We start from the raw sequence: 12479 nt of genomic DNA, 5'->3' as shown, positions 1-12479 counted from the left end.
CTTGTCAGGCAAGACAGTGATTTACTTAATCTTTACTCCACATTATAAACCACAGAAGATTATATTCAGCAGTAGCATTTAGCAAATCCCTCAAAATGCTTTTCATGCTTTGGTGGAAAACCACTAGTTCATGTTTTTGCAGAGTTTCTTGTTCATTTTGAATATTATCTTTGTACTCATACATCTAATATTAGTATATAGACTAATGTTTTCAGTTGCAGGAAAATTGAAATGTGTATTTGTACAGTCTAACATTAAACAACTTATAGACTTAGGTCAGGAGCCATGACTTAGGAAACATGGTTTGTAGGTAATGCATGGAGAGATCTTCCACAGAATGCTTCAAAGCATGTGGTAAAATCCTGCCTCTCTCCATTGACTGAACAGGGAATCTGAAGTTAGATGGCACATTGACAACCATTCACATGTTCGTATTAATTTATATTTGTTCTCAATTCTTTTTACCATACAGAATTAATGTGTGGAATAATTGAGTAAGAGGGCTTTTAAAGATAGTTCTCTGCTAGTGTTGGCTTGAGAATTTAACCCCCGTTTATCTGATTCTTGGGCTTTTTTCACCACTTATTCTCAGAGAATGTGGGGTTCTGATGGATGAATTAGAACAGTATCCCAACATGTATAGTATTAAAATGTATAGTAAATTGTGTAGCGCATTCTACTCTTTCCTTCTGTACTTCTGCTTTGCCGTTGGGATTTTTTGTTTGGTTGTTTGGGTTTTAGTACTGTGTAATCTGGGTAGGAGGAAGATTCTTGTGATCTAACTGCAATCAGATTTTAGGGGCATTTTGCTAAATAATCTACTGCTAGCAAAATAAATCCCTGATTGCAGAACAAGGCAGCAGATAACCTCTCAGGTCCTTTTTGAAAACTCCAAATAATGCTGTGCAAGATGAAGCTGCAATTATGTAGTATATGAAGACATTAATACCGGTACTGTGGACTAACTAATTTATTTCCCCCCCAGCAGACTCTGCTTCCAAATATTAACATTGTTTTCTCATGTTTTTGTTGGGTCTTGAAATGAGGATGGCAGCCTTATGTAAGTTCAACACATAGTGTACACTGGAGGATCCCTCTGTAATCAGTAAGAGAGCAACTGCAGCTTTCATTGGAGACAGTTACGAAGTATGTAGTCGTTGGTTTGTTTATTATGGGTTTCTAGTTCTTACTCCTTCTCCTCTGTTGTGGATTACTGCCACATCCAGATGATTGATGTTGCTGCCTGTCTCATCTGGGGAGCATACAGTCACATTTCAGGTAATATAAACCCAGGAAGTACCAAGACACTTATGATTATTATTGCTATGCCACTTTCAGCCAAGTTCAAAGTTGTAAAAGTAGGCATGCTTTCTGGATGCTTAACTAAAGCCTGTGTGTCTTCTGGCCAGCAAAGACAGATGGTTAGTAGGCAACAGTTGGTATTTTTTTGTTACTATTGTAAATGATGGATAAACTACGTATAATGTCACTAAATGTTCTACTCTGATATTCAAGAAGAAGGATGCTGATTTTGTTTGGACCTAGTATTACTAGGGAGTAGTGAAGCTGAATATTGATTGACTTTTTTGCAAGCTCTATCTCAGCTAAAAACCAGGACAAAGCTCTGCAAGGAAAGACACGTACAGCGAGCAAATATATTTCAGTTTAAGCTTTGATTTTTTCAATTTAGATACTAAGGACATTTTGTGTAAAGAACATTGGTGTACTGTAGTTTTTATTGTCTGTTCTAAATGGAAAGTTTAGAATGACTCTTTTTCTGAAAAAGAAGTAATATGGTGAGCCTCTATATGATAGATATGGATATAACTTTCTCTGTCTTTGCAAATAGCTCACAGAGTAGTGTCCTGATATTTTGTTGACTTTGGGAGGAAAAGTGTTTTTCACAGGGATTAGAAAAAAATACTGTGCTCACTGTAATACCTCTCATGAGATTGATGGAAAAACAACAAAGCTTTCTACCAATTCTTTATCTGAAAAATGAATCTATGCAGACAACTTATTTCAGCAGCAGATGTCCATTGCTAAGGTTTACAAATTAAGGGCAGTTCTGTGGGGAATCCCTAGATCCAGTCTTCCACTTGTTTAGTCAGTAATTGTTATGTACAATAGATTGTGCCTTTTATCTCTATTTTCCAGTAGCCAAACTTTTCTCTGTTGAATGTTTGCTATTAGCTTTTTATAATAAATAACCAGAATTTGTTGATTGCAACCACATTTGTAAATATTAAATGAAAAATTTGTCTGGGATTTTTTTGTTGGGATTTTTTTTTTTTTTTTAATGTATATCAAACAGCAAGTTAGAAAGTAGAAATCAGATTTTGCATGGATTGGCCTCCTCCACTCCCATAGCAGAGTGAACTAGTGGGAATATGAAATACTTTGATTTCTGGCAGAACTCTCTATCAATTTACAGCCTCATGAGTGCATGAAAATCCCCAAAGCATCTTAAACGTGGCTTGAAAAGAGTTTCTTTAAATGTTGTCGTGCCCTTCATTGTGTCTTCCTCATATTTTTCCTCTTTTTTATTTTTTTATTTTTTTAAAACCATCTTACAGTGAGGAAAACCTGAAAGGTTTTTGTTGATAGGACTGGTTTTTGAGGACTAGGACTATATTCTGGTTATTCCTGACTAGGAAACATCAAGACAGTTCTTGTTTTTCCTTTACTTGAAGATATCGAAGGTATGAACTTATTTGTGATGGAAGCTGTATTCCTGTATCTGAGCCTGTTAGAAACGCTCTGGGTGAAATCTCTCTGGAGGTCAGAGCTTTATTAGCTTTCATCTTAGGGTCTGCAGTTTGAGTGCAAGTGTGCTTATTTTGTCACCTTAAAAACACACTGATTTGACATGGCTCTGAACTCATTTTTTGTCTCGTGGGCAATAAGATCCAATCCTATATTACTTCTGCCTTCTCTGTCTGAAAAAACTATGTTTTACTTTGAAAAATGAATAAAAAATAAGAGTAGAAAATGTAGAGCTACACACTCAAATTACTTAGCTCTGAAAATAGATTATTCATTAAGCTTTACAGAATATTGAAAAGGAAAAAAAGTGAACTTGCTTTTGAGATACATCATCAAGAGATCAGATTTAAAGAGCCTGAATAGAAATATTCTAAGAATTCTGTGCTGATGATTTCTCAGATGAAGTAATGTGCCCAATCTTTGCTGTCACATTCTAAACAAAATGTAGAAGAACTGAAAAGGTTCTAGGGAATGCAGAAAAGAAAATAAAAATTGGAGAATGTAGCCTTACAGGAAAATTTGAAACAGCTTAGTTTATTTAGTTCAGGACAGAGAAGAATGAAGAGAGCCTGATAATAATACGTAGTACTTAGCAGTTAAAAAAAGGGGGGGGGAGGGACAGACAGTAATTGATTGTTTTCAGTGTCTGCTAGATTTAGATTAAGACTGAGATGCTTAATTTTCTCTGGACATGAAAGTAACTACAGATGCAGGAATGAGCTTTAATATTTAGGTTGCAATTATTACTAAGTAGATAAGTACAAGGGTTGCGTGACTCCTGCCATATAGCCTGTTACTCAGATGAGACTGTTATTAGAATAGCTACAAAACTTGAACTTGGAATCCATCTGTTGGAAGGAGAGTGGAGGTCTCTCAGTGCCATGACCCACCTTCCTTTTGCCCTTATTGCAGACTTTTACTCAGCCGTTGTCCTCAAGTCTTCTGCCCAATGGAATAAACTGGAAAGACTTTCATCAAAGGTTTAGGGTAGATCCTAAGAAAAGCTCTTAGACTATAAGCATAGTTGATTTCTGCATTAGCTACCTAGGCAGGTCTTTAACCCTCTCATCAGAAAAATTCAGAAAACAAAGTAGACATCTGTCACAAATAGCCTAGATGTATTTTATCTAGTCTTGGAAAAGGTAGATGGAGTTGCTGATCTCTTTTGGCTGCCTAAAAATAATTTCTAAGAATTATTCAAAAAATAGTTCTGCACATTCAAAATGTTCTTTCTGTTCTAAACTTATATTACCCAAATGGTTTTGGCTTTGATTTCCTCTGATGGCAAAATTGTGCTGCAGAAGGTGAGGGTGGACCCTTGAATGAATTTAGCTGAATGTTCTCTCTGTGAGAGAGAACGTGTAAACATGCAACTACATTATCCTCCTTACTGAAGGGCAGCACTGTGATGGGAGCTGCATCTGCAGTCATGATATTTGCAAAATGGAACACTTGTGTGTGGATTTGGGAATAAGAAACTTCAGAAATGTCTGTAGCAATGATGTATACCAGCAGGATAACAGGTAGTAGTGTCTCTCCATATATGCTATATGTGCTCATTTCAGTGCCTATATCTGAAATCAGAGTCTAGCATTTCTTCTTTCTTCAGCATTTTCTCAGCTCTCTTCTTTCTTCTCTACTGAGTAATTTTAGAATGATACATGATAGTTAACAAGGTACTTCCTATTTTCTTTGTTACATAATGGATGTAATGTTTAATTGTTGTCTTCTAGAGCAGACTGGAAAGTGGAAAAAATGTATTTGGAAATGTTCTTAGCACCTTTAAGTTATCAGTGGTAGTGTATAGACTAGGCAGTTCTACTGATTGTGAATTGTAGTTCTGGATACATCCCAGGTATTCTAAGATCTTAAAATATAGTCAGCCATTTGTAGCTATTTTGCATTTTTCTTTGCAGAAAGCTCAGTCATGTTGACTACTGACTGTAGCTGCACCGTAACTTATATATTTTAGTAATATTACCTCAAGAACTAGTAATGGAGAATGGAATACTTTAAAGTGCCTACATCAAGATTTCATTATCTTAAACAGGGGCTTCAGAATACACATACACAAAACATAAATAAACTTACATTCTTCTACATTAAGTCTTAATATATATTCTAAAGAATATGTATATTTACATTAAAAAATTGAAAAAGAAAAAAAAAAGTAGTAATTACTATAAAATCCATCCTATTTAGCTTCCAGGCTTTTTAACTGAAGTGAGGGCTTTATTTTCAAGAAATCAAAGACAGAAGTAAGTCAAGCCAAGGAACTATCAAATGGTTCTTTTTCCTCAGGAGTTCCATGCTGTCTGACTGGGGCCAAATGTTCTCTGTGATATTTAGCAGTAATTGCAGCATAGGCACAACCATAAACAGCAGCTGCCAGCATCATTAGACACACAATTCCACAGACCACTCCAGTTATTACTACAGTGGCAATTGCATGACGCAAACTAACAGGCCTTGGCTTTGGTTTGGGTTCACAGTTTGAGCGGCTGTTTTCCCCATGTTCATTGTGATGAGCATGCTTCAGAGAACTTCTGTGCTCAAAGCTATGGTGGTGAATGCTAGCCAGATGAACGTGAGCTGTTGTTAGAGGGCATGCCCCAAACAGCTCATAGGGAACTTTGAGGAGGTCCTTTCCCTTCCGAATCCCTGGCGTTGAGCAGATAATACCATCACTTATTCCTCCTGGAAAAAAAGATAAATAGATTTATGTTTTTAAGATTTGGTGGTTCCTGAATTATCTTGATGTAAAGTTAACAGAAACCTGAAGTAAATTTGTCATCAACTTTCACTTTAGGCTTTTAAAGATTTATAACTGCATCTTTAAGATCTTTTTCCAGTTAGATCAGTGTTGAGATTATTACGCCTTAACACTCATATAAGAGAGTATTTGCAAGAAGCAATTCATCAGGAATTAAACTATCTATGACTTTATGGATGTAAAAATAAAAAATAACAGTGGTGTAAAAGTAAGAACTAAGTCATAGGTGAAAACAAAGAGGTATTGTTAACAGCAAATTCATTCCATTCAAATTCATACCATTATTCTTTTTATAAAGAGAAATGGAAGCAATGTACTTAGTAAAGATTTGCCACTTGATTGAAATAGTCCATAAAATAGTCATTGTTCTGACATCATATGCTAACTGTAATGAAGCAAAGAGAAAGCTCAGTAAGTTGTATGTATACGTGAGCAATTTTTTGAAGCAAGGCTCATGGAAAAAAAAATATAGAGAGATCTAAAGGAGTTAAGATTAATCAATCTATTACCCTACTTAAATGGTAAATTTTGTGATTGCTTAGAGCAAGCTTCTACTCTCTCCCAACGGATGTTTTTAGTATAACAGGAAGTGAAGTAGGAAGCCTCAGTCCTGGTAAATCATGCAGTTGTTCCTCAGTGTGTAGAAGAACACACACCAAGCATAGCCTTCATGTTTCTAATTAGTCCATACACCACAGCTTTAGATGTGTAGTGTGTCAAGGAGTCAACAAGGCCAAAACCAATGTTTACATATTTTAAAAATATAACTAATCAAATCAGCTGAATTTTCTTCCTATTCCCTATCCAAAATAATCCACCTTTCAGCTAAAGCCAGGCATAGAAATTTTCACCCTGAAAAGACTTTGAGAAAGTAGTGAATACAAATGGACCCAAACTGACATCTGGAGACTACTCAACAAATATTGATGATATTCCAAGACAGATGTAAGTATAGCAGCTTGTCTCTTGGTCTTTAATAGCCAAACCCAAAGCGTGCTTCCAGATACTTCCAATATGTTAGTTTGAATGTGGATATGTAGAAAAATCCAAATCCTGCAACTAGGATCCTTCATTGGTTTTAAGTAACTAAATCTGTGTGCTTGGAATAGAAGACTGGGGTCCCACCTGAACCGAAGCATTCTCTGTAATTGTTTATGAGTATACATCAAATAACCATTGCATGAGCTGGATTCAGCTAAAAATACTGAAAACTTTTAGAGTTATATTGGACACAACAGTCAAATTACTTTTAAATTCAGACAGTGTTCCATCTCTAGCAATGTTTTGGTAGGACTCACAAGAAATATCTGTGGATCCATAGTACTATTTTATCGTAAGTATACAATATAATTAATAGGAAAGACTAATGTGCAATGTAACTAATTTTTCTTCATGTGATTCACACAAGTAATTTTAGGGAAATATAAATGTAGAAGAGAACATAGTATGTGAGCTTCCTTTAAAACTTGTTGCTAAAATTAATTTGTGTGTTCCGTATCACTGCGTTTAAGTAATCTGTGCAGTGTTTGGAAACATGGAAGGACATAGCTGAATTTCTAAACAATGTTGGATTTTGAAATAAATTACAATACTTATGCTGCTGGCAGAGTAATTAAGATAATCTGATACGTTTATCTTGGATCATTACATTCTTCTGCACAGAGAAGTCAGAACCCCTGCTGAAATTTATTGTAGGGAATAGTTCCAGCATAAAACAATTAAAGCCTTGGGATAATGTAATATTTTACCAATGAAAAATATTACGTTTTTAACCCTGAGAGGAGTTTAGCCTTCTGTCTTTTTTAAAAGGTTGCTTCTGGCAGTGGCTTTATCTCACCCAGAGACTATTCCTTTATTAATTGTGTCCCTACATAGCCAAAACAGTTTTCCAGCTGGCCTGTAGAGTTCTGATGCCTGAAAATGGTAGTCTAATCAATCACAGGCAATATGGACCATCTTCAGATACACTGTGTTGCAACATGCTCCATGTTACTTCCATATACAGATAGGAAATCAGTAGTTCGATCACATATAAGCATCAAAACCTAATTTAGAGAAAAGCAAAATTGCCCTGCTATTCTCAATTCTAAGTCTGAACATACCTCCTGGGAGAAAGAAACTAATTTATTTTAATATTTAATTTCTTTAGAATTAAACCCTGTTCTCTTTTCTACAGCAGAACTCATTGATATATTTAAAAGCAGGTGTGACCAAAATATGATGCTACTTTTATTTATAAAATTCACTTTTTGCCATGTGATGGCATTACACATTTTTGTCAGGAAATTGTCAATGAATTTAGTACCTATTCTGGTTAACAACAATTAGAAAGCAATACTAGGCAAGAGTAAACTTGTCCAAGGTGTAACATACATTTTTAGGTAAAGAATTCTTATCATGTTAAAGAGCTACTAAGTGATAATTTATAGAGGAATTAGAATCCTGAGTTCTCTAAAGATAAATCAGTATTGATACCTGTCTTAATGTTTGTCCTCATGCATCAGGTTAAAAATTTTTAAACAGTAGACTGGTTTGTAACAAAAAAATATTGGTAGAATTAAAGCAAGTGTATGTGTACAAGTATACTTGTTATCCATATATATATGGATATATACGCATACACACACTGCACATGGGTATTTCCAGAATGTATCTATACATACTATATGATTGTGTGTGTATAATTTCTCTCTTTCTCTTTGTGCTAATAATAAAATTCCTCTATGATCCTAGTTTGCTACCTCTGTTTATGAAAACACCTATATTCTGACCTATGCATAAGAATATATTTTAGTGTGGTTATTTGAGGGGATGATGTAAAGTGTGGGGTGAATTGTTAAGCCACAGTAGTGAAGATCAGTAAGATGCTGGTTAAGTGTTCTCATTTACATTGTATGTAATAAGAAGAATTCCTTACCTCTGTATAAAAAGCTCTCCAGCCACAGTTTCAGGCCAAAGACATTACAATTACATTGCCAGGGATTATCTTTGAAAAGAACCACTTTCAGGTTTGGAAGTGACTCCAGCAGAACTCTTTCCATTTTCTGAAGTTTGTTATGCTTCACAGACAGCAATGTTATATTCCCTGTGCTGTTTCCAAAAGTCTCGGGCAAACGTATAATGCTGTTGGATGACAAGTCCAGTTCTTTTAGGTGTGGGAGGAAACTGAAAGTCTTGTTTTCTATATAATGAATCAAATTTCTGGTTAGGTTTAGAACCTGTAGATACCGTAATTTTTGGAAAGCACCAGGTACCAAACTTGAGAGAGAATTATTAGACAAGTCTAAGATTTTGAGCAATGGTGTTCCAGTGAATGCATTTTGGTTGATTCTCCAAATACGGTTATTCTGCAACTGTAGTATCTGAATTTCAGGAGGTAAACGGGCAGGAATGTCAGTAAAACCTCTATTCTTGCAGTCTGCAGTCTTTGAAGCTGTATAGCACAGGCATTTGTCCGGACATCCATGAGCTGCGTATATTAACAAGATAACACTCAAAACCAAAAGCCAGTTCCCTGTGTGTCACAAGTGAAAGAATATTTAAAATTAGTTTAAAATGATTGTTTTTTGGCAATAACATGAGCAAAGTATATACAGCAATGGGCAAAGTATATACAGCTCCATAATAAACATTAATGTTGATAGCAGAGAGATAATTTCTTTTACAATACATTAGTAAATTACAGATAGTATTCAAGTACTTTCATAATGCAGAATTAAGTTCGTGCTTCCATGGTCTTAAAATGAAGTTGTTCCCATGGCTTTATCTTACGTACAACCTTTTTTCAGGAGGATTTGCCATCAACAGAGCAGTGATGTTTGAAAGGAATGCAACAGTTTCTAAAATTATTAAATTGTAATGTTTCTGTGGTAGTAACAACTATGAGCCATTTTGTGTCAGAGGAATTGTAAGTAGAACTTTTTCTGTATTTTTACTAATTGAACTACATAAAAAGAATTGAGTTAATATACTGTTAAAAGAATAACAAGCTTAAAAGACATTACTGTAAAAACAGGTAACAGTACTTCTCAGCAATCCAGATTCTGTAACTTTGTTCTTCAAAATATCTATGTTTGTACTTATTGCTTTAATTCCCTTATCTGAATGCCAGCTGTGCTTCCCATAGATACCAGTTTCTACACAATCAGCAAACATTTGTCAAGAAGCTGTTAAAAAGATAAATGAGTTAACAGGAGTACTTACTAATATTTGGTATTTATAATTATCTTCTGCTTCCTGTTGTTCAGGTCAGTTTTAACTGAAAAAATAATAGTTTTTACCTTTCATATTTTGCTAATGATCTTACTTGGAAGACAAGGTGCCACTTAAAGCTATGTTCATATGCACAGCATGAACTCATAAAAAAACCCACAGATTATGTTGAATAATTAGATTGTCTTTGACTAAAGAAAATCAGAATGATAAATCTTTTTGTAACATTGTTTTTCAGATGCCTCAAATAATTTTTACTATTTCAAAATGAGAAACATTTTAATTAGTTACTACTTCAGACCTTTGGAAATCAAAGAACATACTGCTTATTGACTTACAGAGATCACACATTAATTAGTAGCAGAGAATACCATATTAAAGGAATAACAGGGTATGATTATAACATTAAATATAACATATGTGTAAATGAAAGTTTTACTTTGAGACTACAGTGTCACAAACTGGTCATTAATTTTCACTTGAAAATTAAATTGTATTTATATTAAAATATACATAATCTTCCCAACACTTGGAAGAATTCAGCATTCTTGCTAGCAAGGTAAGCAATGCTTTCAGTTCATTACATTGTTCTGCAACAGTTGGCTTGAGAAACTGAGACACGGCTTCCAATGTAGGGTTAAAATAAACACTGCTTGGCAAGCAAGTGTTTAGAGAACAGAAAAAAATCATTATTAATCTGAATGCTTCAATATCTCACCTTTCATTCTGCTTTGCTTGTTCTTCAACTTGCAGAAGATTCAGTCCAGTTTCCTGATGTAAAACAGTAACAAACACTTTGTTCTGATTCCCACTTCAAATCTGTAATGTGCTCATCCAGTTTCCTTTCTGTGGTTTGGTTGGTTTCGGTTTTTTTTAGATGGTATCTGTGGCTTGTGTTGAAGTGCAACTATTTCTAGTGAGTTACTCCATGCCTTTGATTTTTTTTTCTTCATCACAATCTTCCCCCCTGCCCCCCTCAATCCATTTATGACTCTGAGACTTACTCTTAATCAGTCAACAGGCCATACAAAGAGACTCTGTCAACTTTAACTGGACAGCTGTGGCATACAAATAATGACCTGATAGCCTTGCCTTTTCCATTTATTTAATCTGCCTCAAATGCAAGGCACAAAAATAAAGCTGCTGTTTTAAATCCAGTACAGTTTCTGAATTCTGGGGGTTTATTAGCTATACTGTGTCAATTTTTGCAAGATCAGATTACTCTGAACATGGATTCTGATTATCCTGGCCTGTGACTGGAGGCAGTGGAGTGTATAATATCACTATTAATAGGAGTGTGGGTTGATGACATGGTTTTGACAGTGCAGTTGTTTGCTCTTCTAAGCTTATTCTTCTGACATCCATTAGTTGTGCTGACAGGATTTTCTTGCACGGGAACACAGGACTGTCGGGTCCTTCCATGAAAATGGCATACATGCTGGTATGGTCACCAAGAATACTGAACAAATTTATTTATTTTCAAAGATACTGGAAATAAATGGCAGATGAAATTAAAATTCTACTTCATGTATTTATATGGTTCCTTGACTTGTTTCTGTTACTTCCTCAGTATAACTCATTTATACTGTACCTTCTACAACAATAAAAGGATTAAGGACTTGTGACTTTGAAGGAACTCATAAGTATTTAAAGGAATGAGAGATCTGGTATATAATAGAGTATTTCAAGGGCATATGATCAATCCATCTGTTAGCTGTCCTTTGGAGAGGGAAGCTGTGCCATCAAAAGCTTTCAGACTTGTTCATATATATAACAGCTTTTTTGGGTTCAAATTCTGTTTTAAGGTGCTCTTGAAAAGATCACACAAAGCTCACTTTCTAGGGCAAAATTTATATGCTATAGACAGTGCTATGGAAGGAATCATAGAAAAGTGAGATCATCAGGTCCAAACTGCTGTTGGAAGCAGGGTCTTACAAGAGGTTATTGACGGTTCTACCAAGCTGAGACTTTGGTATTTTCAGCAAGGGAGATTGCATCACTTCTCTGGGCAACCTACTCCAATGTGTAACTGCTCTCAGCATTGATAATTTTGTCTTACATCCAGACAGATTTTTTCACGAAGCAACTTGTGCCCATCACTTCTTGTCCTGTCACCTCTCCTGTGAAGAAAGTAACTCCATCTTCTCCATAGCTACGTTTCGGTTACTGAAAGTCTGTGTTTAGATCTCTGCCACCCTTGCCCACAGGAGAGAGCTGTAGCTGTTACTATTGTATGCTTTGCTGAACTATTTCTGACACCGGTTAAGATACCCAAAAGAACAATGAATACTGCTAAGCAGTGAAGGAGAACATAGAACAACTGACATTCTGTAAGGTAAACGTGACTCGATGATACTAGGATTACTGCCACAAGCGGCAGACCATACTGTCTTTGATAGTCTTGGTGAATGACACATCATCCTGATACAGGATGAAAATCTGAGATTTAGTGTAGAGGAATACTGTAAATGTAGATTGCCTGGTACCATAGTCATACTAAATAACTACAGTTTTACAAAGGGAGAAGGAGATAAGCTTAAAGATCAGCTGTAATGTACTTTAAATGAATGTCAGGTTAAAAGTGAAAAGCTTCTCTAACCTTTGTTGCAGAATACATTTATTTGCTGTTTCCTTTCCTAACCCATGTATGTGCACAGATATACGAACATATAAACAGACCTTTGACACTGTCAAAAGGCAAAGCCTTTGACACTGTCTCCCATAATAT

The 12479-nt window shown here is 35.3% G+C and overlaps 1 protein-coding gene across 1 annotated transcript; it reads right to left on the bottom strand.

Moving 5' to 3' along the window:
• Positions 1–5029: 5029 nt before the first annotated feature.
• Positions 5030–9008, bottom strand: LRTM1 (leucine rich repeat transmembrane protein 1; the record flags this gene model as incomplete). The annotated part of the gene is made up of 2 exons (XM_029084112.1): positions 5030–5463; positions 8457–9008. Coding segments are annotated over 2 exons (986 nt in total), but the record flags the coding sequence as incomplete, so codon positions are not given.
• Positions 9009–12479: the final 3471 nt, after the last annotated feature.

Source organism: Antrostomus carolinensis, unplaced genomic scaffold (genome assembly GCF_000700745.2).
Source record: "Antrostomus carolinensis isolate BGI_N321 unplaced genomic scaffold, ASM70074v2 scaffold4303, whole genome shotgun sequence".
Classification (NCBI taxonomy): domain Eukaryota; kingdom Metazoa; phylum Chordata; class Aves; order Caprimulgiformes; family Caprimulgidae; genus Antrostomus; species Antrostomus carolinensis.
The sequence above is the reverse complement of the archived record's forward strand: the minus strand, read 5'-3'. Positions and strand labels throughout refer to the sequence as shown.